At 48.1% G+C, this 27925-nt stretch overlaps 2 protein-coding genes across 4 annotated transcripts; one reads left to right on the top strand and one right to left on the bottom strand.

Moving 5' to 3' along the window:
- Window positions 1-174: 174 nt before the first annotated feature.
- On the top strand, window positions 175-9796 carry LRRC41 (leucine rich repeat containing 41). Of its 2 annotated transcripts, XM_035537661.2 has the most exons (10): window positions 175-304; window positions 396-482; window positions 1115-1185; window positions 1985-3137; window positions 4548-4793; window positions 5686-5850; window positions 6425-6523; window positions 6979-7101; window positions 8029-8104; window positions 8811-9796. In XM_035537661.2, exons 1-10 carry the CDS (start codon window positions 196-198, stop codon window positions 9043-9045), a joined length of 2364 nt encoding a protein of 787 aa, XP_035393554.1. In that variant the 5' UTR covers window positions 175-195; the 3' UTR covers window positions 9046-9796. The 2 variants fall into 2 exon arrangements, with proteins under 2 accessions (XP_035393554.1, XP_035393555.1); XM_035537662.2 differs by lacking the exon at window positions 5686-5850 and having other exon boundaries at window positions 181-304; window positions 8811-9045.
- RAD54L (RAD54 like) lies at window positions 7669-27423 on the bottom strand. Of its 2 annotated transcripts, none has more exons than XM_035537663.2 (18): window positions 27317-27423; window positions 27118-27198; window positions 26567-26686; window positions 25817-25877; window positions 23897-24032; window positions 23088-23157; window positions 20948-21236; window positions 20310-20434; window positions 17969-18119; window positions 16635-16761; window positions 15468-15542; window positions 14901-15031; window positions 14686-14796; window positions 14426-14549; window positions 14029-14107; window positions 13743-13922; window positions 11886-12049; window positions 7669-10683 (listed from the first exon to the last, which is right to left on the bottom strand). In XM_035537663.2, exons 1-18 carry the CDS (start codon window positions 27317-27319, stop codon window positions 10482-10484), a joined length of 2229 nt encoding a protein of 742 aa, XP_035393556.2. In that variant the 5' UTR covers window positions 27320-27423; the 3' UTR covers window positions 7669-10481. The 2 variants fall into 2 exon arrangements, with proteins under 2 accessions (XP_035393556.2, XP_050568202.1); XM_050712245.1 differs by having other exon boundaries at window positions 10467-10683; window positions 16635-16905; window positions 27317-27397.
- Between the last annotated feature and the right edge of the window lie 502 nt (window positions 27424-27925).

Here is a 27925-nt window from a genome sequence, read left to right as displayed (position 1 = left end):
TCGCTGTTCCTCGCAGCCGCCGTGCCCAGCCGTGCGGGAGCGGTCTGACCGCCGGGCTCCCCTCACCGCCCGCCCCGGCATGAGGCTAGGGTCCGCCATTCCCCTGCTCCCCAACCTCGCCTTGACCTCCCCAAAATGGCCGCCCGCTGCCTCCCGTCCCAAAATGGCGGCGTCGCGGCCCGCCCCCGCCCCAAGATGGCGGCGCGGCGCGGGGCGATGGCGGCGGAGGGGCCGAGCAGCCTCCTGGCGCTGAGCGCCGCGGCCGTGAGCCGCAGCATGGCGGCCCTGGAGCCCGACGTCTGGGGTAAGGCGCGGGGAGGCGGCGGCACAGGCGCGGGGCGGAGGACCGGGGTCCGGTCCTCCAGCTGCCGCCGTCTCCTTCTCGCTCTCCGCAGCGCTGCCCGGGCACCTCCTGAGGGGGCTCCTGCCGCTGCTCTCCGTCTTCCGTCTGGAGAGAGCCGAGGCCGCCGCGCGGAGAGCAGGTGCGGCCGGCGGGGACGGGGGGCGGCCGGGGACACCCCCAGACCTGACCCGGTGGGGAGAGGGTTCCTCACCCCGGCTCGGAGGGATGGACCCCAAATGGCAGGGACCCCCCTCACAGGACCCCAAATGGCAGGGACCCCCTTCACGGGACCCCAAAGTGTAGGGATCCCCCCCCCCTCCACTGACCCCAAAGTGTAGAGATTCCCCTCACAGACCCCAAACTCTAGGGACCCCCCCCACACACACTGACCCCAGACTGTAGGGACTCCCCTCACAGGACCCCAGAGCTGTAGGGACTCCCCTCACAGACCCCAAGCTGTAGGGACCTCCCCCTCATGGAACCCCAAACTGTAGGGACACCTTCCCACTGCCCAGCCAGACAGGGATACCCCCATCAGGAAGCATGATCCCAAGCTGGAGGAGTACCCCCCAACTTTTAAATCCCACTAAGTCTTTACCTCATCACATTCTACTTTAGGAACACAAAACACCTTCCTTGTCCTTGTCCGAACCCCCTTCCCCTCTGCTTCCCCCTCACACGAGCACCAAGGGGGCCGAGCTCTGCAACAGGACTTGTAGCTGGGAAGAAGGGGTGACAGCGCTTGTTTCTGTTTGTGGGTTTTTTTTTCAGGGCTCTCCACGCAGCCTGTCTGGCGCAAGCTGTGGGATGACGTGATGAAAACCAGGCCCCCCAACTCGGAGGTGAGGAAACGCCGCTGGTGAGAGAAACGACACAGTGCTGATGTCCCGATTCTGCTGTCCGCTGAAGGGTTTCGCTCTGGAGCGTGCCACTGCTCCTGGTCGTTGCTGGCGTTTATGTATAAGTGTCTGTAGAGCTCGGGACCGAGGCATGGCCCTGGTACAAAAATCATTTGGGGAAACAGAGTTCAGAATGGGACACGTAGTGTATGCAGTCTTGATTTCACACCAGTGAGTGTGCTGAAAAAATAAACTCTGTCTTTTCAGATGCAATTCTTAGGGAAACAGAAGATAAAAACCAGTATGTTCTGTCACGCTTACACCTACGCTTGCAAAAATGTGCTGATGTATTAGAAGGTGCTGGAAAACCCTGACAGAAGAGAGTGAGTTTGAAAGAATTGTTTTGCATACGAAAACTAAAGATCCATCAATTCAGTATTGCAAAAGAATAGTCAACAACCAGCTTATGTGTAGCCTATAAATAGAGACTTGGGAAGAAAATTCCCAAGTTTTGGTTTCAAATCACTTAAGTACATTTAAATTAAGCCAGAAAAAGAATGAAAAGATAGCAACAAGAGCAATTCAGTTTTTGAACAATTAACACAGAAAAAAGGATGCTGAAAGCTAGGAAGGCAGTCTCAGTTGTGCTAGCAGTAGTGTTGTTGGACACTGCGTTTACCAGTGTAGCTGTCAGCAATAATTTGATTTAAACAGAACGAGAGAGATTGTGGCTGACTTTTTGTTAACATGGCGCTGTTGAGGATATTTTATCCTGGTTGACTCTAAGGTAATTTCATTGCAGAATATAACCTGCTGGAGGAAGAAGTTCCTTGAAACATTCTTCTCAAACGTCCTTCATGGTGTCTTGGATGTTTCCTCTGACTGGCGTCTCAACGACCATCATTTTTCACCGCTGCTCCACAGTTCACCACACGTTATGCAGCTTACTCTGTGCAACATGCTGCAGGGCGCCGTGGAGCTCACTGCTGAGCACAACCAAAAAGTGCTCGAGAATCTGGCCAGCTCCCTGCGGATCCTGAAGTTCCAGCACCTCCTCTCCTCAGACCAGTCCATCAGGCGTTCGCTGGTTTTGCTTCTTCACCGGCTGATTCACCACGGCTCGGTCAGCCAGGTGTCCATGTATTCCTGGCCTGTTCCTGATACAGTTCTTCTCGTTCTCATTTTGAGCATGAGTGCTGGGTTTTGGCGGTCAGGAAATGCTCTTGCGTATCACAGCAGCCCATGTGGCCTTTGCAGAGAGGAGGGCAATACCCAAAGCCAAGAGTCAACACAAGAGCAACCAGAGAGGGAGTGGAGCGATGGGGAGAACCTGAAGGGATCCTGCAGGGCTCTGAAGGAGGCTGATATGCAGGTGGAGGTGAACGGATGGGGGGCTGGCCCTGGCCAGAACTCTGGCCTCTCCGGACTGAGCTTTCCTCTGCAAAACCAAGCATATGAGGAGGTAAGCAGCAAGGTGTCCTGTGACCATACCAGCATTCAAGGAGGGTCTTCTCCCCCTTGCTGCTCAGAACAGCTGTCCTGTCGCCCGGTTCTTCGAAAGTCACGCAGACGGCTGAAATCTGCAGTAGGGAAGAAACGCCGCTGTCTCAGACGCAGCAGAGGACTGTGTGCTGACCCGGATGACCTGTATGATTTTGTTTTTACTGTTGCTAGAGAAGACAATTCAGTACTGCTTGACAAAAATAGCATCACAGAGGGAGAAAACACTGGTAATTGGACTAGTTCCTCCACTGGATCTCCGTGCTCTGGTAATGCTGGCTGTAAGAAAAGAGGAGGATCTGCTGGGATCTTTTCTCTGAAAGCTGCTCACCGCTTCCGAAGTGTGTCCACGCTTGAATTGTTCTCCATTCCTTTGACTGGGGACACGTGTCGGACTCTGAGTAAACTGCTAAGCTCCTGGGTGTCTTTAGAAAACCTGGTTCTGTCTTACAACGGTTAGTGGTGTGAACAGGATGCTTCCTTCCAGCTGCAGTCTAATGGTCTGACTTACTGCTCAGGTTTACCCTGATCTTACTTTTACTGGAATGGGCAGTATTGGTTCCTGATCCTGAGAACGGCATTGGTAGAGAAGTTTAATGAGAGGGAGGACTTGCTTGAGGGCAAGAGGAAAACCAAGAATAAGAGAGGAACCTTTATTTGTCAAAGGAAATGGTGCTGAGATGAAAACATGGAACTGCAAAAACATAGCATGTCAGGGGTGGAGAAAGGAGAGATGCGATGTAAGCCCAGTAGGATCACAAGGGCAGATGGGGTGGCCAGGAAACAGAAGATGAACCGAAGTCTGATCACATACCAGCTCCACCTTCCTGGTGGGGAAGTGAGGCAGGCCCTGAGCCTGCCAGTTTTTCGAGGCTGGTGGATTCCCGTGTTCAAAGGAATCTGTGCTAAGCAGGTTTTCACGTGAGCGCAAACCCTTCGTGGCAAGATAGGTGACAGGATGGGAGACCAATAATGGAAGATGGCAATGTGCAGTGAGTGAAGGATAGGAAGCTCTGAAGGTATCGAACTGGGGAGAACAGAGCTGTGATGGTTTTACGTGTCTGCTGGTCGGGACAGGAACCTGTCTTTTACTGGGTTTACATCTACAAGTGTTGCTCTGTGTAAAAGACCAGAGCCAACTGCTTTTAAAAGCCAAATGCTAACTGCACAATCCTGTAGCCTAGAAGTTATTTGGGTCCATTCCTGCAACATAGATTTTTCTCTTTACTTATGACTTGGTAAAAGACTCCTGGATTAATTTTTACCAGCAGGAGGCAAAGTTAAGTTTTGGCCTTGCATCCTCCTGCCTTCCTGCCTGCCTGGGAGAGACAGCGCAGCAAGAAACGGGATGTCTTGCAGCCAGGTGGGACATAAACAGTGACCAACTCCAGGCAAAACACATTCCTTTTTACTCTGACCAGAGCCTGAGACCTGAATAGCCCTGGGTTAGTGCATTAGGCAGTTGTAAAGGATTTCATCTGCAGTGCCAGGTCCCAGGAGAACTGGAAGTCTGCATGCTGCTGTGTTCCAGCAAACAGCTGTACAAAGCCAGCAAGAGAGAACTGGGCCCTTCTGTCCCAGAACAGCACGTGGCCTTGAGCTGAAAGACCATCCAGAGAGGGTGAAGGAAGGAACCAGATCTCCATCTCCTGTCTATATATGCAGTCAGTGCTGTAACTTAACGTGTGCATAGAGCATACACAGGAGGAACCTTCTCTGGCAGTTTGTGAGTTTAGCCTTTGGCTCCAGTTGCCTGGCTGGACGAGCTAAGCTGAAAGCTCTGCTGTTGGTGTAGCTCCAGCTGAGCGTGCGTGGTGCCTCTGCACGGGCACATCTAACTCCTCTCTGTACAAATGCTGTTCCAGGCCTGGGTGCGAACATCTTCTGCATCCTCTCGGGGCTCCGGGCCCTCTCCCGACACCCGGACTGCCACCTCCACGTGGTGCGCGTGAGCGACGTCTTCTCCCACATGCCCTGCATGGAGCTTGTTCGCTGCATCCTGAGCGCCTTTCCCCAGCTCCACACGCTCTCGGTCAGCTTCGACCTCAAAAACCAGCTGGAGGGGAACAGGCCAGAGGGGAATCCAAGCTGCAGTGATGCAGAAATCCCAGGTAGGAAACAGATTCTGAGCAATGCACAGGATGTGGCAGGCAGATAGGAGTTGTCTTGGCACACAAGAATTGAATTCTGCATTGTCGCAGTGGCATGTAATTAAGTGATTACAGCCTCACCTTCCTGATTCAGGTGGTGGTGTGCACTCAGTCATTTCCAGTCTGTGATGCTCTTTGTGGAGCCTGAGTTTTGGACGAAGCACCTTAATGCCATATGCCAGCCTGCCACAACATCAGCTTTGCACAAGACCAGACCCAACCTGCCTAGCGGTGGCCGTCCACGCAGCCCACAGGGAGCATATCCCACCAGATCTTTAAATTGTTCAGGACCTTCTGCTTTGCCCATTCCACTGACTGTGAGGGTCCAAGCCTTAGACTTTTAAGAAGAGGGAAAGTTTCTCTTGATGATCACAGTACCAGAGGAGATGGCAGAGCGCTGTGCAAGCTTCTGAGTTACAGCCTGGGAGCTGTAGCAGGGTGTTCTCAGCTCACAGGTCTCTCATCACCCTTATTGGCTCTTGAACAAACAGGGGATTAGTAACTAATGCCCGAGTCAGTACGGAGTGGGGTCAGCGAAGGATTGTGTTCTGGGAAGACACTGACAGGTTCGTGCATAAAGGGTGACCTTTTCTCAAGGACTGTCTCACTGCCAGAACACAGCAGGAATGGGTGGCTCTGCGGTCTTGTAGGACTCTTGAAATAAGGGATTTACACTACCATAGGCCTGAGTTGCCATACGGTGCTGTGGGGCCAGGCGCTTGGCATAAGCACTTCCTACCAACCTAAATGAGACACGTCAGGCACACGGATTGGTTGCTCCAGGACCTAGCTACGTTGAAGACAGGTATTCCAGACCAAGCTCTTTCATTGTTCTTTGTTTTTCTTGCCTTAGAGAGCTGCCTGGAGCAGCTGGAGATCCGATTCCCCAGGGAACCTCTGCACACCATGTTCCTGCTGCCAGTGCTTAAGGCATCAAAGTCCCTCCAGCAGTTGTCCCTTGACAGCGCCGCACTGCCCTCTTCCCAGGAGCTTGGGCTCCTTTTGCAGGCACTTAAAGGTACTCTGCTAACCTGCAGGTAGCATAACTGTGACACGGAGTAGCTTCTTGCTGTGATCTTCCATCCTAGGAGTGACTGCTTGCTTTTTAGTTGGCTCAGACTCTGCCAGAGCCTTACGCAGCTACCTCTTGCTGGCAATTCTGCTGGGTGAAGCTTCGGTCTGGAAGCAGTTCCGCTGCGTTTGTGGGACTCTGCTCACAAACTGCTAGTGCACATCTGGCAGCAGTCCTGAGGTGCTCAGGTACCTGAACCTCCTGTATCTAAACTCTGGGCTTTTGCCATGTCCATGTCTTGCCAGTCTTTTTAGCATGGAACCAGTTCAGGTGGGTGTTTTGCTTCAGTGTGAACATACTTGGAGTCACTTGAGAAAAGAAAATGGGTGTCAGCCATCCCATTTCCTGTACTGAGCTTGTGAATGATCTGCACAACAGGATGGTTTCTTTTTAATTATCCACAATCCAGCACAGTTTATCCACTGTCGAGTAGTTTGTGGGTGTTAGCTGGTAGTTGGGTCAGGTTCTTTTTATCCTAAGGCCATACAGTACTTTACCTGAGAACTTGTTTTGCTTTCAGAGTGCAATCCAAGCTTGAAGAAGCTGAGCTTTCATGATGTGAACCTGGCTGACCACCAGAAAGAAGTTCTGCTTTTGCTTCAGGATCCCATCTTGCAAGGTACAGCAAACTCCTGGGCGTTGGTGCCGCAGCTGGCTGTTCTGGCTGGCTGGCTGATGTTTAAGAGATGATCTTCATAAGGGTTAGCCAAATGTCAGTGTCCCAGGGGCAGAGCTGTAGATGCTGGCAGAGTGGGAATGTGTTGGTTTCTATGTGCCAGCAGGGCAGAGAGGATCAGCTGCAAAGTTAGCCTGTGCTGCAAAGAGGTCTTAGCTATAAAAAACGGTTTTTAACCTGGCAGGAGACATCAGCCTTTAACTGGGTCAGCTGGCAAAGCCACCTCCCTGGTGCAATGACTGCTGTCTTCACGTGACAGAACAGCAGTGATGTCATGTGTGGTCTGCTGCCAGGGAAGCTGTGTTCTTTCAGATAGAACTATATGCAGGATGTAATTAAGGAATAATGAAGCACACAGGGAGTTACTAACATGGACTGTCAATCCATTTCTTCCGTAGAAATCACATTCTCTTTCTGCCGGCTGTTTGAAAGCTGCACTACTGAGTTTCTGACGGAAATAATCAATACAGTGAAGAGAAATTCATCTTTGAAGAGCCTCAGACTGCCTGGGAATCGCCTTGGTGTGTATTGTGGATGTTGGTCTTGACCTTGGACCAGCTCTCCTGGAGGTAGCTTCAGGGGTGGAGTTAGGACCATTGCTAGCTGGTGACCTCAATGCCAAACTTAACATATGCGTGGGCAGAGTCAGTTTAGTCACTGTTCGCTCATAAAATGAGGGGGCTGAGTTAATTTTTTCTAGAGGCAGAATTTCAGTTGCATTCAGCAATGCATCAGGAGTCTTGGTGCTACATGGGCATTACCGTTGCTTTTCTCTGTAGCTAAAGCAAGTATCAGCAGGAGTTCAGATTCAACTGAACACTGATCTGCTTCAGCCTCTGACAGGAACGGATACAGCAGCAGATGCACTACTTTTCATCCAGAGGCCCAGATTCTACCCAAGTTTGGGCATTTTGGGCCTTAAAAGCTTTAAAAACTCTTGTTAGGCACTGGAGGGGTAGGAACTAGTAAAGGAAGGGGTTGTTTTAAAGAAGTAGAACCAAACTTACAGAAGTAATTGCCTTTATGGATTACAGACCTACTAGAAATGTCTGAGAAATGAATTTCAAGTCCATCCAGAATATTGTTTTCTGATCTTTTAATGAAATAAAACAGGAAAGCTTGGGAGCACCTGTAATGCACTTAATTGCCAAGGTTTGCGTTTAAGCCTCTGATTTAGTCCATTTCAAAACAAAGCTGAATTTTAACTTGCAAAACAAAAACCAGGATTTTTTTCTAGTAAAACAAACTGTCCCATCAGCAAACATTTCTACCCCCTCAAATACTGTTTGGGGGTTGAACTCACTTCAGGGACAAACTGAAGATGAGTCCTTTGTGCTGTGAGTGCATGTTCAAAGCCACCTTTCTGCACTAATCCCACCCCCACAACCCTTTAAATATTTAAGATAGTTCCCACTTCGCATCTAACAGTTGCATTTCTCCCCTCTTAGGGAATCACAGGCTTGTTGCCCTGGCAGACATTTTCTCTGAAGATTCCTCCTCTTCTCTTTGCCAGCTGGATGTCAGGTATTCTGTACTTATTGTTTCAGGAAGTCCAAGAGCTGGGCTCAGAACAGCAGGAAAAGCCCGAGCAGGGTTTTGTTCCTTCCTTAAGGGAAGGTGTGCACAAGAAAAGCTTAGAGAATGCTGCATTGTGGCTAGAGAATGGGTACTTAGAACCTCAGGGACCTCCAGTGCCTCTGAGGCCAGGCCATACTCCCGGAGGGGTTGCACTGCACATTTATAAATGAATCAGGCTCCACCTTCAAAGTAGCTTTCATTTTCTGCTCCCCTGGGAGACTGCTGCAGCCCCTCCTTGCTCTGAAGGTTAGAACTAATGTATCTACATACACTTATTCACAGGCATCAGCATGAACAGCTCTGTTTCCACCACCCCAACGCAGGGAGTGAGCGCTGTCATTGCCCCTCTCAGATCCTATGAATGCCTCTGCATTCCTTTCATCATCTTTGTTTTCAACCTGAAGTGCCGTTCTTTTTTTTTTTTTTGAGCCTGAAGGGCCCTAAATAGAGGCAGTAACCTGCACTACTGTTTATTTTTTAAACTGACATTAAGGGATCATTCCTACTTTATATTGTAGAAGGAAGCTGTATTTTACATTGAAACATCCTCACATCCTTGCATGGGTAATTACTAGAAGGAGCAAGTAATGTAAACTGCTCAAATTATAGCCTAGACTCTTAATGACATTTTTGTCTTCCTTTTCCTGGAAAGCTCAAACTGCATTAAACCTGACGGGCTCCTGGAATTCACCAAGAAGCTAGAAGGCCACATCCAGCAGAGAGGGGGACAGATTCAATTCACCCACCTCCGCCTCTTTCAAAATTGGCTGGACCAGGATGCTGAGACAGCTCAAGAAGCACTTCGGCGTCTCAAAGCATTGTGCAGCGTGGTCAATGACTCGTGGGACTCTTCCCAGGCCTTTGCTGACTACATCAGTGTCATGTGATGGACACAGGAGGAGAAGACAGATCAGCTTGAACTTGATCAGTTCTGTTCATGGCCAGTAAGATTTATCTCAACGCAGGTCGGGTTTTCTTTCCATGGTTCAACCAGGGTGCAGTTGTCTTATCGCTTTTCTGTTCCTTTGAAGAAGAGCTGCCACAGTGAAGTGATATAGGTGGCCATTTGTGTCAACAGCTGTAGTTCCAGTTTGTCTGTCATCTCCAGTTGTAGACTTTAAGTGGGATAGATACATCAGCTAAGCTTCTGTGACATGCTGCAGATCTCTGGACGAGCAGTTATTTATTTCACTGGAGTTTTTGTACAAATTTCATGTTGGTTCAGCCAGTATCATTAATAAATATCTCAGTCCTTCAAAACACTCAGAAGCTATCTGGACATGGACCCTGACAACTCGATCTAAGTTACCCTGCTTTTGAGCATGGCAGTTGGACAGAATGACAGAGGTCCCTTCCAACCTCAGCCACTCTGTGATTCCTGAAATAAGAACTCCTCCCTCCACTTAAAATGAGTAATAAAAAAGCTAAATAAAGCTCCCACATTTGAGCTTCTGTTTGGAAAATTTTACTTCGTAAGAAAATGAAACAGCAGGCTGCTTTGTATATAATTATTTGCAATTGTTTATCAAGGTGTCTGGGAAAAGAATTCTTGCCTCTAGCCCATATCTGCGCTCATTTTTCAGAAGTTTTGAATAGTTTGTTTTGTAACATTTTTATAATAAAATAGAATTAAGACCCATCATGTACCATGTGTGTGAATTTTATTACTGGATAGTAATAAATTAAAACACACTGCTAGATTTGGGGATCCCACCCATAATAAAGCAAGTGGTTTTAGAAATGGATTGACCTTAATTGAGCTTGATTTTCTACTGCCTGCATGTTCTCTCAGGCAAGATGCTCAGCATAAAAGCTGAGTGTTTTTACAGCCCCTTTTGTTCCTGAGTAATCACCAAGGTTCACATTTCATGGCAGAAATGGATCCTGCATGTTTTTCCCTCTGCAGCGCTAAGTAACAGCTATCAGTGGAAAAAACATGACTGCACATGGAGTGCTCTAAAACTGCAGGCTTAACATAAACCAGAAAGCAGGACTTCGCTGAGCAGAGGGTGTATACCACCAGCATGAGAACCAGCACTGAATCTGTGATCAAGTGCCCAAGGTCCAGTTATTCCCAGTGTGCTGTTTCTCAGGCATAAAATACAGCAGCAGAGAAAAAGCCCTGAACTCATTGCTGTTGCAGCAGACACTGAGCAGTGCTAAGGGCCTTCCAGCCTCTCGGAAAGCATGCTGTTCTGCTAACCTACAGCCACACAACAAACCAGCACGTACTGCTATCCACTGTCCCTTTCCTTGAAAGGGATTAAAGTGGGGCGGACTGCCACAGCAGCCTGCCCTTGCCCCCACAGGGGACAGTAACCTGTTAGGGAATCCCTCGCTGCTCCTCATGGGAGTGGTGATGAAAGGTGAACGTGACAGCAGCATCCCACGCAGCCTTCAGCACAGAGTCCTGCAGCCCCCGCTTGTCAGCGCAGTGGTTCCACTGGGAGAGGTCAGAGGTACAGTCAGACCCTTCAGGAGGGGGCCGGACCTGGTGGCCATTCACACAGCGACGACACTTGATCCTGGAACAGAGTCAGCGCAAGGTCAGTGCAAGGTTCTTCTGTTTTTTTGGCTTATGGGTTGTTTAAAAACGCTGCCCAGTAACATCTGGATTGCCTCTGTCATCTGCAACACTGCAACTGGATTGTCAGGCAGCATGAATTACTGCTGTGTTTCATTTAGACTCACAACCACCCTCTGGCACGCGTGAGAGATGGAAAAATTTTGGAAAAAAACTGCGGTTTTGTTTCTAACGGTGCTTCCCCCTGCATTTAGCTGTATAGAAATGAGCCAGCAGGGCCCAGAGTAAGTTTGAGATGAGTTTCCCTTGAAACGTGAGGAATGTTGTTTAGAGCCAACCTCAAATGAACACCCCCACTACTAACACATCTTTAGCATTGTGTCGAGCACTGTGTCAAGCTTTCGGAGCTCAGGAGAGCACGCCCCGCTCCAGACTGCTCTGTCCTGGCTCCTGCCACAGCCACTGGGTTGTGCTCAGGCCGGCTAGGAGACGTCAGGTTGAGCAGCTGCACAAGGAGACAAGGAACAGCAGCAGTCCTGCCAGCAAGGCCAGTTGCCACACAGACAAGACGCTTATACAGAGCTAAGCTTCGAGTCAGCTTAAAACTAATCCTCTTCACTTCTTGCTTCAATTAACTCTTATTAACCTTCCCAGTGAAGCATTTTCCTGCGCTCTGTTGTCTTTCTGGTGGCTACACCACCACAGGTCTTGGGGGCTGGGGGAACAGAAGGAAGGGCAGACAATGGAGCATAGGATTTATGAGTGCTCAGAGCAGCACTTGGGTTGGCCTCCTGAGCTCTTAGCAGATGGAAAGCTCTGGCAGCGGAAGTAGCTCAGCATCTTGGCATTTGGAAATCAGGCAAACCACAAAGAGAAGGAATGGCAAGGAAGGACCAAACCGGAGTCCACCAACTTGGAACAGTTCTGATCAATTCCTCTTTCTCAGTATTTCACAGCCTCCAAACAAAGGCAGCTAACAAGATAGGTTGCTCACTCATCCAGCCAGCGCGGCTTTTCTAACATAAAAGTAGGAAGGCAGCAAGGAATTGCTAATCTCCAGGTGGTTAACAGCTTCAGAAACAGGCACTTGAGGCCCTCCCTTTTTGAGCTTCCTCCTGCTGCCTGTGGGACCACTGAACCAGCAGACCAAACTGAGGAGTTTTTGGTGACCCCATCCGTTCCGTTACTATCCAGTATACTCACTTGTCATGGGTGTCACTGGTGGTGGTCTCATTCAACGTGAACAGCTCCTTGAGCTCCCCGAGTGAGAAGTGCCTTTCCACATCCTGCTCCTCATCCACCACACAGCTGCTGAGTGCCTTCTTGTGGGTCTGGCGCTGGAATATCTTCTCCTCTATGGTCCCTGTCTACAGAAGAGAAGGCCAGAGTTGAAGCACAGTCGGGATGCTAGGGTAGAGCACTGCATTGGGAAAGTGTCAGAGCAAAAGGCAATCAGGACATAAGCTGTCAGGACCATTGAGCGCCTTGCCAGAGCAGTACAGATGTGAGGCACGTGTTATCAGCTGTACTCTGACCAAGTCCCATGTGGTTACTGATCTAACCCAACTCTGCTTCTCTTGTCCTTCTCTGTGGCCACAGGAGTGGATCCCACTGGGATACGGATGAGGAAGAGGTGGAACTGCCACTTGTGTCTGGAGCTCACACACTGCACCGGGTTATGTTGATGGGAAGAAAGGAAAAGTGCCTCCTGACAGACCTGCCAACATACAAAACTTGCAGAGCACAAGCCTTCAAAGTCATGAAACCACAATCCTGGTGATAGCCCAGACCACTGAGGTCAAGGCAAAAGTTTGCTCCCCAGTTCCTGCCCAGCCTAAAATTCCTGCAAGCAGCTTTCCTTTCCAGCACTTGCCCTTGTTAACAGTTCATCACTAACACCCTTGCCAGAGGAGGCTCAGTAGTGCGGGAGTTAACAACAGCACTGTTTGGTAGAATCAGTTGGTAAACTACAAGACAAGACACGGGAGAGCCATAAAATCACTAGCATTGCTTGGCATCGCCTGCTTTGACTGGAGCACTCTCACGGTCAGACGCTCCAGGGGCCAGACGACGAAAACCAAAAAGCAACAAGAGCTAGCCCTGGGTCAGAAGAGCATCAGCAGTGTTTGCCGATTCACCCACGCACAGATCAATCCCACGTTCTGTCTGGAGGGAGATGACTACTTCTAAAACAGATGTGCATAGAAGTCAGTATGTTACATTTTTAAAGCAAAAAATGAGAGGAAAAACATCTGTTTTGCAATTAAATGTAATACAGAGGTGTGGAGGGGTTAAGTCAGATTTGCAGACAAGTTTGGTAATTCTAAAAGCAAAGGAGCTGCCTGCTTCCAGGTGCAACCAGGTCAGAGAAAAAGTGAAACAGCATAAGGAAGAAAAGGGCAAAGAACATCTATTTTGTCAAAGTAAAATAACTATTCATCAAGGAACACAAGTTTACAAAAAAGGTCATCCTGAACAAGATGAAGTGAAGGTGAACTGAGAGGTGAAGGTGAACAAGGGCATAGAAGACATTTCTGAAGAGTAATCACTACTGATACTCCCACACAAACTGTTACGGTAGTGGCATGGAAATGTTAGTCATCGTCATGCTTCTGCTTACAGAGCAGTTACCCCTTGTAGTAACTGGTAGCCCCATTACAAAAGCTGCTGTAGTTCTGTGAATGTAGTCACTTTTTATTAAGTACATATATCCCCAGCTACAACAGGCTGCAGCCAGCTTGGTAAACAGCAACTTCAGCAGATACCCCATGAAATTAAAGTTGTCAGATGCCTTAATGACTTCAAAAAAGCATTTATCTGGAAAGCCTCAAGTGTTTCTATTTCTCAGAAGTCAGTCATCATTAGAAATCAAGGCCTGCGGTAACGACCTTTCAGCTTGAGCATTCATTGTTTTCCCCAGCTATTTATCTTAAGGGTAAGAAGCAACCAAGTTCTGGTCTGACACAAAAGGGTTCTCTCCCTTCTGGTTCCAATCACACCAGCTGCAGTCTGGGCTGGCACCGAGAACCCCACGGGGAGGAGGCGAGAAAATTAACTCACTGAAAGCAGTCGATAGATGTAGCATGTCTTCTTCTGGCCATCCCGCCACACACGAGCCATGGCCTGTTCATCGTTAGCTGGATTCCAGTCTGGGTCAAACATAACCAGCCTGTTAGCCCCGATCAAATTCAAACCGCAGCCGCCTGCTTTGCTGCTTAGCATGAAGATAAACTCAGGGCTCTGGGGAGAAAGGGAGGCTTGGATTAAACGACAGGGGCAGCTACACTTTACTCACAGCTCTAAGAACTGGCAGGAGATCTGCCCACATCTGGCAGGTTCTACTTACTGAGGGGCTGTTAAATCGCTCCACGACCTTCGCTCTCTTTTTAATGGACATGGTACCATCCAGCCGGACGTATAAATACCTAGAATATACAATGTTTACTACCATCTGACTGCTGTGACCTTTAGAGCATCCTACTTAGAAGACAAAAATCTTCCCCAAACCGCCTTGTAACAAGGGCCTAGGCTTTAGAAGCTGTTGCATCAAGCCAGAGCTTTTCTGTTGAGTGACCCCAGTAGCCAGAGCACAAGCCACGTTAGTTCCAATTCAGGAACATCTGAGGTACATGACAGGTCAAAAGTTCCTGCTGACAGAAGCTTTAAAAATAGGCAGTTTCTTTTACAGTGTAGGCTGCAAGTACAATCTTGCAGGATTAGACGAATGAAGCCCAAAGACAAACCTTCTGTTCCTGCAGAGCTTTTCAAATAGGTCCAGTGTCTGAGTGTAGTTAGACACTAAAACCACCTTGTCATTACTGGTGCTTTTTGTAACAGCAAGGATGTAGTCCAAAACCAGCATCTTTCCTGGATAAAAAAGAAGAAAGCAAGCTAGAAAAGAAGTTCCCAAATTCCTGACCTTGGAGGGTCACTTAATAGGACACTACGCTCCTCATGGTTGCCTGTTAAGTCAGCACATTTGTACCATTGAGCTCCACAGTACCTGAAAGCTGGGGCTCCACAGATTTGGTGCTGTAGCCAGCAGGGAACAAATCCAAGGCTCCCATAAATCCTTCTTCTTCTTCCACACACTTATCATAAATAAGGGCAGGGTCTAGAGGACAAACAGCTCAGAGTCTGTGGAATGCACAACAGAGACCCAAAAAAACACCAGTGTAAAAAAAAAAAAAAGCCCATCACACCAGTGGAAGAACTCACGATTGCAGAGTTTCTTCAGGGAAGTGATAGAAGAGAGAGATGACACGTTGATCTTGCCCTCCTTCAGCTCCTCCACTGGCTTGGCTTGCTTCAGGAAGTTCTTGTAAAGCTCAGCCTGCAGAGGTGTCAGCCTGAAACAGAATAAGAGCCCTGCAGTCGCCCTGCCCCCAAACCAACACCCCTCCTCCTCCTCCTCATCCATCTCCACAGTGGCTTCATTTTAGCTCTAGCACCCATTTTTCAGCTACAGCCCAGACAGCCTAGAACTGCCTCCAATACTGGTGGTGGATTGCTGATATCTCTGCCCAGAGCTGAGAAAGAAGCTCACAGATACTCAGCATAGCCCAGGACTCTGCTCCACACAGCTGCCCAAAGCATGCCAGTCACCTGGCAGAACCCCCAGCTGTGGGTTGTCTATCCCTGCTTCAGCAGGGAAAGCAACATATTGCAATCTTGTTCCTAAAGGGAAGCAGTCACCACAAGCATAGAAGTCACGGCTTTTTGCAGCTTTCTAGTTCTTTCTGTTGCTCCCCGACTCTCCCAGGCAGGGCATAAGCTTTCCAGTACCTGCAGCAGACCACCTGCTCTATCTTCACCGGCAGGTATTTGGAGAGAATGTCCGAAGTCCTTCGGATTAAACACCTGCAAAGACGAAAACAACAATCAGATGCTTGAATGACAACAAAACCCTGTTCTATCAGTATCATTCCTCGTGAGCTCAACACAAAGCTTTGACACCTTCTCTCTAAAAGTCTGTGACAATCCAACACATGGCAGAAGCTGGACATCCACCACCCACTAAGCGGCTTCATTAGCCCATGCTACAGAAGCCAGGACAGCCCACTACCTCTGTGAGGCTCCCAGCCCTTGTTCATGAGATTTGGAGGGATCAGGCATAATCACACCTAACAAAGCCCAGTCCCTTAGCAGAGAAGTTCAGCTCTTCCTCAAACTACCAACAGCATTATCAACTTGCATGACAGCAGACCAGTGGCGTGGACAGCAAACAGGGAAAGGATTTAACCACCACACACAGAGCCCAAAGCAGTCAGCTCCTCCGGTAACTCAGTAGCCATCCTCAGCCAAGGTGGGTTCATTGTCTGGCCCACGACCTGAGCTCACAGCATATCCTTTATGGCTCTGGAAATGCCCCATGAATAGTTCTACCATACTTCAGAAAAGATGGGATGGATTAGAAAAAGTGCTGAACTGAACAACCAGAATTAAAAAAACTGCAGAAACCCAGTTCTGCCAGGAAATATCAAAAATATGATGTTACAAAATCCACAGAAGCAAAGACAGCAGGGATGTATCACAGCTCTGAAATCTGTCAAAGGTTGTTAAAGAAAAGAATAATCTGGTCTCCAAACCCATAATCAGTAGGCTGAAAAGTCACAGGCTTAAACTGCACTTAGGAAGATTTAGGTTACACATTAAGAGCATTTTCTAACTGCAAAGACAGTGATGCCCTGGAAAAAATGTCCTGAGCAATTTGTGAGGTCTCTAGTGCTGAGTGGAAATTAAGTTATGGGATGCTTTAGGTCCAACACCCTCTGCCTTGGTACAGCAAGATGGATTAGAAGCCTTCTCCAGGGCATTCCAGCCTACGATTCCACGTATCTTTGGATCACATATCTTTTGAATTTGTTACAGCTACAACTTTAATTTGGGAACATATTCATGCACCGAGGGTTTTTGCAAAAGCTCTGCAAAGAGAAGAGGGATGAAGTTCACCTGTTCACAATGCTGATCAGCTCCTTAAGCCTCTCTTCTCCTTTTTGTCGCTCAGCATCACTCGCATCTGCATCTCTGCCTTTCAATATGGGTAATTCAAAATGTCTTTTAAATTCCTGTGCAGTCCCTGCACAAACAGAGATGAAAAGGTGACAACTCCTACCAAATAACCTTTGATCAGTACCCCCACAGCCCCAGTTATCATACCATAAGCACGTGGCCCAGCAGATAAAACAAACTCTTGTCCCATCAGCGCAATTTGGTTTTTGTTCTGTCCAGGAAAGATTCAAACAAGGCAGGCAAATCTGTACAACAGCAGATTATTTTCTGTTGTAACAACACTGCACTGCCAAAGCTAACGCAAGTTTAGTTAAACCCAGGTCCCATCAGGCACATACTGATTTGCTCACATTCCAACTACAGTTTTACTCCCAGAGTTTGTCCTTGCAAACAACAGTGCAGACATTACGTGTCTGTTCCAAAATTATTTGTAATCAGTTCCTTGTTACTGCTCACAGGCTGAAAGAGGGAAAGTGACCACTGCACACATATAGCTCTGATAGCACTACTTAGAGCGTTAACCTCATCTCAGAGGGAAAGTGCAAGTACAGGGAGACTAGTTTTGCCCAAAGCACAAGTCAAGGGGCAAAAAAAGTATAAAAAAATAAAAAAATGAAGCACGTGGAAATAACATGTGCCACAACATACACCGTATCACCATGCTCCAGCCAATTCAAACTCCTACGCCAGATGGGTACAGAGACAGCGGAAGGAAGCTGTCTTCCAGGCCACCTCTGTACTCGATGCGAAGAGCATGTCACGTCAAACCCTGCTCTGGACAGAGCCTCTCCCACAAAGGCATCGTTCCCGGCCTAGATTGCTATTTTGCTATAGCCTTTGAGTGTTGTGGGCAGTATCGTTACAAGCTGGCTCTTCCAGCTCAGCAACTCCTGCAGTATCTCCAAACACTTATTATCACAGAAACTCCTAGCCTAAGTGGACACTTTGGCTGACCAGCATAGCTACGTAAGATCAGCCATGTAGTACTCAGGGTCACATATCATCTTACCTTAATAATTAATAATCCCTCTAAAACTGTCTGATTCAAATACTTTAAACTGAAACAGAGCTCTAATCGTGACAAAATCTTGCCTCTAGACAAGAGGATCTTGACCTAGACTTTTCTAGACTCAAACTGAAGGAGAATTAAGTCTCCAATCTGCATGTGACCTTTCCTCTCACCATTGTCTTGCTTGCTGCTCGCACCAGTAATCAGGGGAGGCCTTGCCAGCAACTTCCCCCTTCCTCATGTCTCACACATTTTTATTTCTTACCTAGGATGCCAGAATTGACAAAATGCACCAGGCTGAAATATTCAAGCAAGTCATTCTGAATGGGGGTGCCTGAGATGAGGACTCGCCGAGGCGTATTTAAGCTGTTGAGAGCCTGGTATGTTTGGTTTTCAGAGTTCTTCAGTCTATGGCCCTTTGAAAAAGAGAACACAAATGCAACTGATAAATCTAGTGGTCGTGATGGGAAGCAGCTTGGAGACCGTTATCAGGACTGACACGTCATGTTTGTCACAATCTACCTCACAGCTTTTCCCATTCCTGGTAGCAGATGAAGTGTTTTACGTGTATTCAGCTGTTGTGACACACATCTTTTAGAAGCAAGAACCTGTCGGGAAATCTGAAGTCACTGTGATGAAACACGGCATTTCCATTACAGTATTCCCAGACTAGCGACGTCTGAGTCACCCCCAGGCAAGAGAGCCTGCCAGGCCAATGCTGACAATCGTGAGCTCCGAGAACTGTTTCCCAATCAAAGCCAACAACGCCTTCAGTTACCAACATCAGGCACTGAACTCTTGGCCTTGCATCGTCCAAGGTCAAGATCATCAAGTCATTCGCACCACCTATACTCAGAACTGCCAGGCCTTTGCACACTAATAAAAGAGGTTCTGCATCAACAGGCAGTAATCCAAATACGGGCCCATTTCCTGATCTAAAAAGGGGATGAGGTGGAAAACAAATTGCTCTACATCAGTGTTTCACAGCGTGTGTTCCATGGCCACTTATGGCCTGGAAGAACTGGGAGGAGAAATGAAAAATGACTTTCAGGAAAAAGAAAAGAAAGGCTTAAGAAAGAAAACATATCCACAAATACATGAGCAAATTAAAAAAAAAACCAACAACACAGGAGTGGAACAAATCAAAGCAAGAGAAGAACATTTGAAGTCTGCTTCATTTTCCACGAACTGTTACATTGACACTGTATGTACACACTTGGGACTACTGAGGCCTCCGATTCCCAAAGGATGACAAACAAAGCCCCCTAACGTGCTGCAAAACCCTACGAGACAGCTAGGAAAAGCAGTTCTATTAGCACCTGAGTATTTTGATGTAGGACAAAGCCTAGGTGGAGAGATGCTTATTACAGGAGCCAGATTACTTCAGAGACAAGTATTTATTGGGAACACAGGGCAGATGCAGAGCCAAGGACCTGAATTCCCAGCAACCCAGCTGCTGGCCTGCCCCAGGGGCACGGAGAGGTGGAGGCAGTTACAGAGTCTGTGCCTAAAAGGCAGATGCAAGCTATCTTAGTCCTGAGGACACTCTTTACGTCTGCCTCAGCAGTTTCAGCACATACAGAAGCAAACCACCGGGTGGCACCACTTTTTAACAAATCTCTAACAGGCCACAGAGAGAAGACAGAGCTGGCTCAGGGCCCCAGCTTTATCATTTCGGGGAGGCAGAGGGCATTTGCTTTTCTTCAGGATCTCTTTGCCCCTCACTAACTGTAGGCATAAACACGTAATGATAGAGGAAAAAACAACTCAATTTCAGCCATGTGAAAACGCAGCTTAAAAGCTCAGGCCTGGCAAAGCTAGAGCCAGCAGGCAGCAAGCAGGGAGTCAAGCAAGGTCTGCTTGTTCTTGAACAAGCAGCACCTGAGGTACCCTCCCAGCCCAGATCTCCTCTCTCTGCTGCAAGCAGTAGGCTCCACAGATGAGAAGAGAGTCCTGCCATGGGGGAATCCTTCAAACTCCTTAACAAACAGAAACAAATCTTCTGAGCTTGTGACTCCAAAGAGCAGGCCACTCCCCTACTACCTCTGTGCCAAGGGAACAGATACCTTGGGAAACGGGACTGCTGGTTAACTGGCTCTCCTGAGGTCCTGACCCTAAGTCCGTTGTCCCCTGGAGAATCACAACAGCACCTTATTACCCTGTCCTCAGCAGGATTCAGGCCTGGACAAAGAGCCTTAGAATATGGAGATTTGGAACATTACAGCTAGAGCAGCAAAGCAGCCTAGCAGTCAGGGAGTAGGGAAAAGGGTGAATAAAACCCGGGTTCAACAACTGACTTGATGCACTGCCCTTAGCTTCTAACAAAAAGGGACCATGACAGGTACCTTCCTCCGCATCACGACTGGAGACCGCCAGACAATGGGCTGAGAGCAGCCAATACAACACACAAATGCATGCTGAAATCATTTAAGGCTTGGAGAGACCTCAGGAGTCTCCAGCCCAGCCTCTTGCTCAAAACAGAGCCAAGTTAAAAATTAGTGGGTAGAACATAGAGGCTCAATGACCTCCCACCTTTTAAGGAGCAGGATTTGTCCCCATCTCAAGAAAACATCAGGGGTGTATTCTCCTTAGAAATTCCCCCATACCTCGTCACATATGACCAGCCCAACACTGCCCTTCTGTAGTGCCTCAGCATGAAGTCGGAAGGTCTCATAGGAGATGATCAGGATGGGTGAAGGCACTCGCACACCACGCTGGTTCATAAAGCCAACTGTGGATGGAAAGGGGGAAAAGGAGAAAGCAGGATGAAAAGAGTAATAGTAGAAGGGTCCAAACTTTGCAGTCAAAATCAATCCTTTTGCACTAAAAAACTAGGAAAACCTTTCCATTTGTTTCGATGCTGTTGGACCTTAACAAAGAGCTGTTCCTCTGCAGGCACCCTTTCCACCCACATATAGCAATGATACTTTCCCCGTAACTGCTCCCATTTCCAACCCCTTCCCACACCTCTGCCCAGTCCTGTCCTAGCTTCTGTCTGGAGCAAAGACAACACACAGGGACTGCCCTGTCTTAATCACACGACTGGACCTGGGTTATTCCAAAAGAGCGAGCATTATCAAACAGGCAGTGACCCAATCTAAACATGTTAGAAGGAAATTTTCATCAGTTTCCAGAGCTCTAATGACAGCTCACAGATGCTCACATCAGCTGCTGTATAGGCTTCTTCCAACACAAGATTTTGACCTAAGTCAACCGACCGCACCATTCGCAAACATTTCTGTACCTAGTTTACGGTCAATCTCTTCTTTGGAGCCTCCGTCAATGGCCAGTGGCTGGATCCTTCCCCCCAGCCATTTCTCTACTTCATTGTACCAGTTTCTCACCAGGCTGGAGGGAGACACCACCATGGCTTTCTCAATTTCAGGCTTGCAGTCTGGACTTTGCCGGAGAAGTGTCCACATGAGAGTGATGCACTGCAGGGTTTTGCCCAGCCCCATCTCGTCTGCCATGATACAGCCATGACTCCCGGGGATCCGCCGGCTCGTCACACACTCCCAGAGGAATTTCACTCCCTGCCAAGAAATTGTTCTGTTAGAGCAGGATGGGGACATCCACAGAATGACAACTTCATTACAGCTTTATTACTGCATTGCACAGGACTGATATTACAACAAACAACTTATCTGTGTAGCGCATCCCAGGGGATTTGCAGCATTCTAATGAGACAGAGGGAAATCACCCAAGACACAGCTAAAATTCAGCCCCACCTGGTTTGAGAAAACATTACTGGTGCTGACAATTCGTAACATGTACACAATTTCACTATGTTTTAACTCTACATTTATAACTAGCTCCCTGACTTGAATTCCCCAACATTTCTACCCTTGGCCAGGCTAGTTAGGCCCAGGCAATCAGCTAACCTGCTTCAATCAATGCAAATACATGTTAAGCATCTTAAAAACACCCAGTGGAGTGCCCAGTCTTGTTTCTACTCCTTGATTAACTCTCAGAATACCCTCAGCAGCCCTCATGCCTTCTGCCTAGAAGCACAGAACCACTATGACTCACCTGGAGACTCAAAGTCCAAAGCAAATTTAGCTTCAGAGAAGAAACAGAGCTGAGGTTATAGCTCATGTCACATGGTGGAAGAGCTCAGCCCGTTTGTTAGGCTTTGATACATCACCACGAGAGATAAAAGGGGAAGAAAAAAAGACTCTGCAAAGTGTTCTATCATGTGATGATAGAGAGTCAAAGAAAACCTGGGGCATTGTCCTGGCAATGAGCAAGCTCCCTGCGCTGTCAGCCGAGCAGGGAGTAACAGAAGACTTGAACACACCTCGACAAATTCAGGCCTGTACGTTCCACTGTACAGGACCAGAAGATAGACCACTTGCACTTCCAAGTCATTTCCTTTCTTTCTTAGGCTCTTAAAAGCATGTTAATGAAGTTTATTAAATAATTGTTCAACTGGTTCAAATGCACTACAGACCAAAAAAATGGAAAAAAATTGGCTGGGGAACCAGTTCGGTAACCTCCCAGCAACCAGGCAAATTACATGACAAGGAGCAAAGCTGCACCACAGGCTGGGAGCATCAGCTGAAAAAGCAGCACAGGAATCTCAGCAGGCAACGACTGATCAGTCGGACTAGAACAGAGACTGCTTTTTGAGCAGCTGTCAAAAAACAGACAATGTGCTCAGGACACCAACATAACTATCCTTACCTGACAAAAGTGCCAGCAGGCAGGATCTTACCCAAAACAGAGTGCCTCCAGCTATATAGCCAAAGGCCAGCATTACGATGGGTCATGGGTTCAGCACCAACTCTGAGATAAAAGAACAAACCAGGAGCCGCCTACAGCGCTCTCAGAGCCATCTGAAGATCTGCCATGCAGGGAGACAACAAGCTTGACCTGCTTAGCCTGAATATCAGCAATAACAGCTTCCACCAGTGCTGCCTCTAGGCTTAAATGATATTATACCGCATCTGTGATGAATCTCAAACTCTGCAGATATCTACACTAGGTATTTGGGGATTAGTACCCACTGCTTCAATATTGTGATGTTCCACATTTTATGACATAATGTTTTTAAGTGTTCTCCACCTGTAAATTCCAAGTCTCCCTAGGTCACTGATGGTTCACAACCACAAAGGGCACACAGGACTGTTGTAACACTCCCAGCACACCCTCTTGCTTAATGCAGGACAGAATATTTACACCATACAGGCCTCTAAGATGATGGTTAAAACAAACATTTCACTTTGTTTTTGCAACAGACCAGAGTCTGTTGTCCCAGGCTGCTAGTTTGTGAGGGCTGTGCAGACCTCACAGTTGGTGAGCAACAATTACAGCAGAGGGACTACAGCTTTCTGAAATGCACCAAGTCCTCCAGCCATACCCTCATGTCCTGGTTGAAGACTTACTTCTCTCTGATGAGGCCGTAAAACACGGCTGAGGACAGGGTCCACCACAACATGGACAGGTACTTTGTCCCTGCAGGAGAGTCAAGAAAGATGACAGTATGATTAATGCACTCAGCACAGCATTTGTTTAGGTTTTTTTTCTTTAAATCTCAATGCTGTTCTGAGGACTCCTCAGTGGCATAAAGGAAGCAACTACCAATAAAAGTGAAAAAAGGATGAATTCAGTTCTGAGAACAGAGTTACACAGGCCTGATCTACAATCTAAAGTGTCGGTGCCCTAAAGGGCAGAACATTATTCATTATTTTCCTTGTCTCTATAAGAATACTGTAATTGCATTACTGGAGAGACCAAATCAAGGAACATCCCCTTCTATCTATGATTATCTAGCTGACAGCCCTTTTAAAGTTACAATGGCACAGAAGGAACTATGTCAGAATAAAAACCATTAGGCATCCTAACATTTGACTGTCAGTCATCTCCCTTTTGCTGTCCCTATACACTGATGTTTCCTGAGCCATAAGATTTTCTAAACAGCTTCTGTGTGTGTGCATCCTCATTCCCTGCACCAGGTTTTAATTTTTGATGAGTTGGAGATCAAACAGGCTGTGAAAGAAGGCAAACAATCTGGCATGGGTATATGCTTTCCTCTGACTGTTGCCATACCTGAAGCAACTCAGAGGCAGAATACTTGGAACCCAGCTTTCCTCGATGTCCAGACCCCAGCTCAGACAAAAACAGGAAGAAAGCACACAAACCTACATGTACAAGGAGGTCAGAGCTGAAGCATTTGCACCGGGTGATGACTCACTTGTCTATTTTCAGCTGTTCGTGGGCACTCAGCAGTGGGGGTTCATACAGAACCAGAGCTCCTTCCTCAAAAGGGTCATGGAGAGGACTCCTCAGCCCTGCCCGTTTGATACCCAGCGCCCGCAAGCCCGTTGGCCCTGAAAGCAAACAAAGGCACAAGTCAAGGAACAACTTCCAGAAGAAAGCAGAGCCTTGCAGAAGCATCTGATTAAATTTAGAAATGGTGAATTAATTGGGTGCAGTGCTGAAGTGGAGAAGACAACTGTTGCAGACAGCAAATCTACGGAGGGCACTTGTTTGGCAGCACTCTGCCAGCACACAGTGGGTAGTTCTGCCACAGGGAAGAAGGAGCAGAGGCAAAGATGGAGCAGTGGCACTGCCCATGCTGGGTGCACCAAAGTGGGAGCAGCTGGTGCAGCAGATGCCAGCTATGCTGGCACACAATAGGACAAGCTAACTTGCAAGGTGACTGATGTTGTCACACCAGATCGGAGCCACAAACAGGCACAATGCTTCCCTTCGGGCACCACAGACGCTCCTAGTACTCAAAGGTGGCTGTTTCACTTTTTTGAAAGACAAGCAGGATTCAAGGATATAAGCTTCAGCAGCTCAAAAAATACATTTCCATGTACATTGTATGTACTGGGACAGAGCCTCTTTTTGGATCATCTAATCCAGGCTCAGCAAGAGCTTTATCTTTTGCACAATGTCAAGAAGAAACCTCTAGACATTAAGAAGTTCTACAGTGTTATAGTTAGAACCATACTGCTGTTACATAGTCTAGGGTATTATTTTTCTCTCTGCTGAGCAATAGCAGATGTTTGGCATTGCAGCAAATCTCTCAGAAAACTAAAAAAAAATAAATAAAAAAATAGGAGGAGTCCATTTTCCTAGTGTTATATTTTGATTGTACAGTTTTGGAATTGAGATTAACATAGAAAGAACACAGACAAATCACTTCTCCTGTCAAAATTCAGCTCAAAGACATCTGAGTCCTGGGAGACAACTATGCTCCCAGGATTGATTTTGCTTGGGAAAGAATCAAGCGGGGTCAATTCCCCTACTGCTTGCAAAATCAGAGTGCATCACAAGTCGAGACAACGATGCCTCCACATCAAGAAAGAGTAAAGGAAAGAATCTCACCTCCCAGTTAAGAGAGGAAGGTAATGGTCACAGAAATCAGCTTTTACAGTTATAGGTCCACTTCAGGCTCCTGATAATTCTGCTTTTCCTATAAGCTAAGAACTACGTCAAACAAACTCTTCCAGGGCCGCTCATTTAATATGCAGCCTGGCTGAACATGCCTACAGACATATTTAAAAACTAATGTTTGAGTGAAACTGACTGACCCATCTTTCAATTTTTCAGCTGGATAGTGAAGGGAAAGAAGGGGTCAAGAAACGCCCCATTTGTTTCTGAGATCTTCCGTTCCCTGATTCAAAACCAGCTGAGGCTTTGAAGTTCAAAACTACCCTTGCTTTGAAGATCACCTTGAGACTCAGCATACCAAGCAAAGTTGAAAGAACTGTCTTTTTCACCCTGGCCTTCTGTCTGTCTGTACCATCAGGGTATTATTTAGGTGATAAATTTCCATGGCTTAGAATTCATCTTGCTTTTGTATTTGTGATGTGGTGTACAACCTTCTGGCACTACATCAAATACATAACCATAAGAATACAAAATCCAGTTCTGAAATGCAGGATTATCCAAACTAAACACAAGTAAGAAATACGAAGACTTTGCTAATACTGGTGTATTTTTCTTTTGGAGTCAAATCAGAATTTCTGGAACACATACATCATTCCAAAAGAAAAAAAAACACCCACACAATAATCCCCACAGATATATTTGACAGGCCAGAGCATTACCTGTTTTACTGGAGGCAGAGAACACAGACAATCCTTAAACCTCCTCATCTTACCTTTATAATTTGGGATGGGGATTCTGAAGGGTTTGGATAAAATGCTGCGGATAAAAGCCTCCTAAGAATTCAGAAAGAAAACATGCTTCAGAAGTTCGAAATCAGAGATCGGTCAAGACAGCAAGCCCAAAACGTGTTTTGAGAACTCAGTTTTGCCAAGTGTTGAGAGTCCCTCTATTCAATCTTTTCAAGCTCCAACCCCAACTATTTTCAAAAATATCCAAAAGGAAGAAAGTAACAGAACAACACAACTTCTCCACCAGCACCTCCACTTTTCAAAGCTATTTTCCTTGAGGTTTTCCAACACAAGAAACTGACTTTCATTACTCCGTCCTCTTAAATCCACTGGCATTACTCACTTCTTTAAATCCTCCCTAACCTCAGTAATTCGGTCAGGCAATTCACTCCAGCAAAGGGGCTGAGTTGCACGAGTGGAAGCCCAGAGAGCACAGAGCAAGTAGACAGTACCTGCGACGTGTGTGTGGAAAGCCAGCCACATATCTCAGCACACTCCTTTACCCAGGCCCCACAGAACTCTTATTCAGGCTTTCCACTGTAGAAAGTGCCCCCACCACATCTCCTTCAGCATGACATGACTGGAACAAGCAAAGGTCCCTCCTAAAAACCATGCAAGACTTCTGTAACACCACTGAGTGTTACATATAACCTGAGATTATATGGATCTATGGAACCACCTGCGCTCTCCATACACAACCCAGCCGCCGAGGGCTGGCGGAAACACCCACTCACATGCTGACTGCTATCCAGGCAGTGGGGCCCGTTGGTCAGCTGAGCCAGGGGCTTACGGAAGGGCGACCTGTAGCATTCCCCACTCTCTGTCTCGCTGCCAGCCTTCCGTCTCTTCTGAGTCTGAAAAACAAAATCAAAACAAAACTCACGGCCGTCTGGCGAGGCCGGCAGACAGATGTGTCGCTGTCACGCTCGGTAAGCGCCCAACCACGCAGACATCCCACAGCTGAGCACCTGAGCAGAGCTCATCATCACCACCCACCTCAGCTGCCAACGGACAGCACCAGGGTCACTAAACCCTACAGCCAAGCTGCACGAAGGCTGCAACCTCCTCCTCATCATGAAAAGAGCCCCCAGACCCCACAAAAGCCCCCCCCCGGACCCCACAAAAGCAGGCTTGTCCATACCAAGACCCACCCCGCAGCCCCCCAAGGCTCCCCCACGAGCAGCAGGCTTCCCCCCGACTGAAATCCGCCCGGTTCCGCCACCTTCCCCTCACACAGCGGGGGAAGGAGACCCCTGGGGCGGGGGTGTTGTCGCCCCTCGCTCACCGCCGGCGGGGCCGGGTGCCAGTCCTCCTCCTCGCAGCCCGCCTTCCTCTTGGCCAGCTGGCTGGGGGCCAGGCTCCTGCGCTGCAAGAGAGGGGCAGGGGGATGCAGACGGAGGGATGCGGGCAGGGGGCGAAGCGTGAGGGGGGGCACCAGGGCTGGGGGGGCCGCGCTCCCCCCTCACCCCCGCCCCCCAACTCACCATCGCCTCACGGAGGGAGGGGGGGAGGGGGGGGGGGGGCGCGGAGCGTTGGGCTCGCGCCGTCCCTGAGGCGGGAAAAGCGCGGGCGCGCTGTGGCACCGCCCCCTCCCCCGGCAGAGCGCTAGGCGCGGCCGAGCGAGCGCCGAGCTGCATCGAGCCGCTCGGCGTGCTGCGGGGGGGGGGGGGGGGCTGACAGACTGACAGTGACTGACAGACGGACTCGCCAAGGAGGCCTGGGAAGGGGCAGCTGCCCTCCCTTTATAACCCTATTGATAAAGAAACTGCCGATTCTGCGCCGTTTCATGTCTTACCTACCTAATTCCCCCTTTGGCCACGCAGGAGACCCCAGGCTCTGTGAAACGAGCCAATTTTTGTCGTTGTTGTTTTAAAGCATTACAGCCAAATTTGCTCTGTAATCCAGTTGATCGGGTTGCTGTCAGCTGTAGACAGGGCCACCACCTCCCTGTGCAGGAAATACCACCTGGAGCAAAACATGGCCTTCAGTGCAGTCTAGCAAATATTTAAACAGGCAACACACCATCAGCATAGCTCTTAGGAGAAGTTTGTCTTTCCTTCCTCCTCCAAGGATGAAAAGGAAAAGAGGAGGAA

Source organism: Cygnus atratus, chromosome 8 (genome assembly GCF_013377495.2).
Source record: "Cygnus atratus isolate AKBS03 ecotype Queensland, Australia chromosome 8, CAtr_DNAZoo_HiC_assembly, whole genome shotgun sequence".
Taxonomy (NCBI): domain Eukaryota; kingdom Metazoa; phylum Chordata; class Aves; order Anseriformes; family Anatidae; genus Cygnus; species Cygnus atratus.
This window is presented reverse-complemented; position numbering and strand designations above follow the sequence as displayed.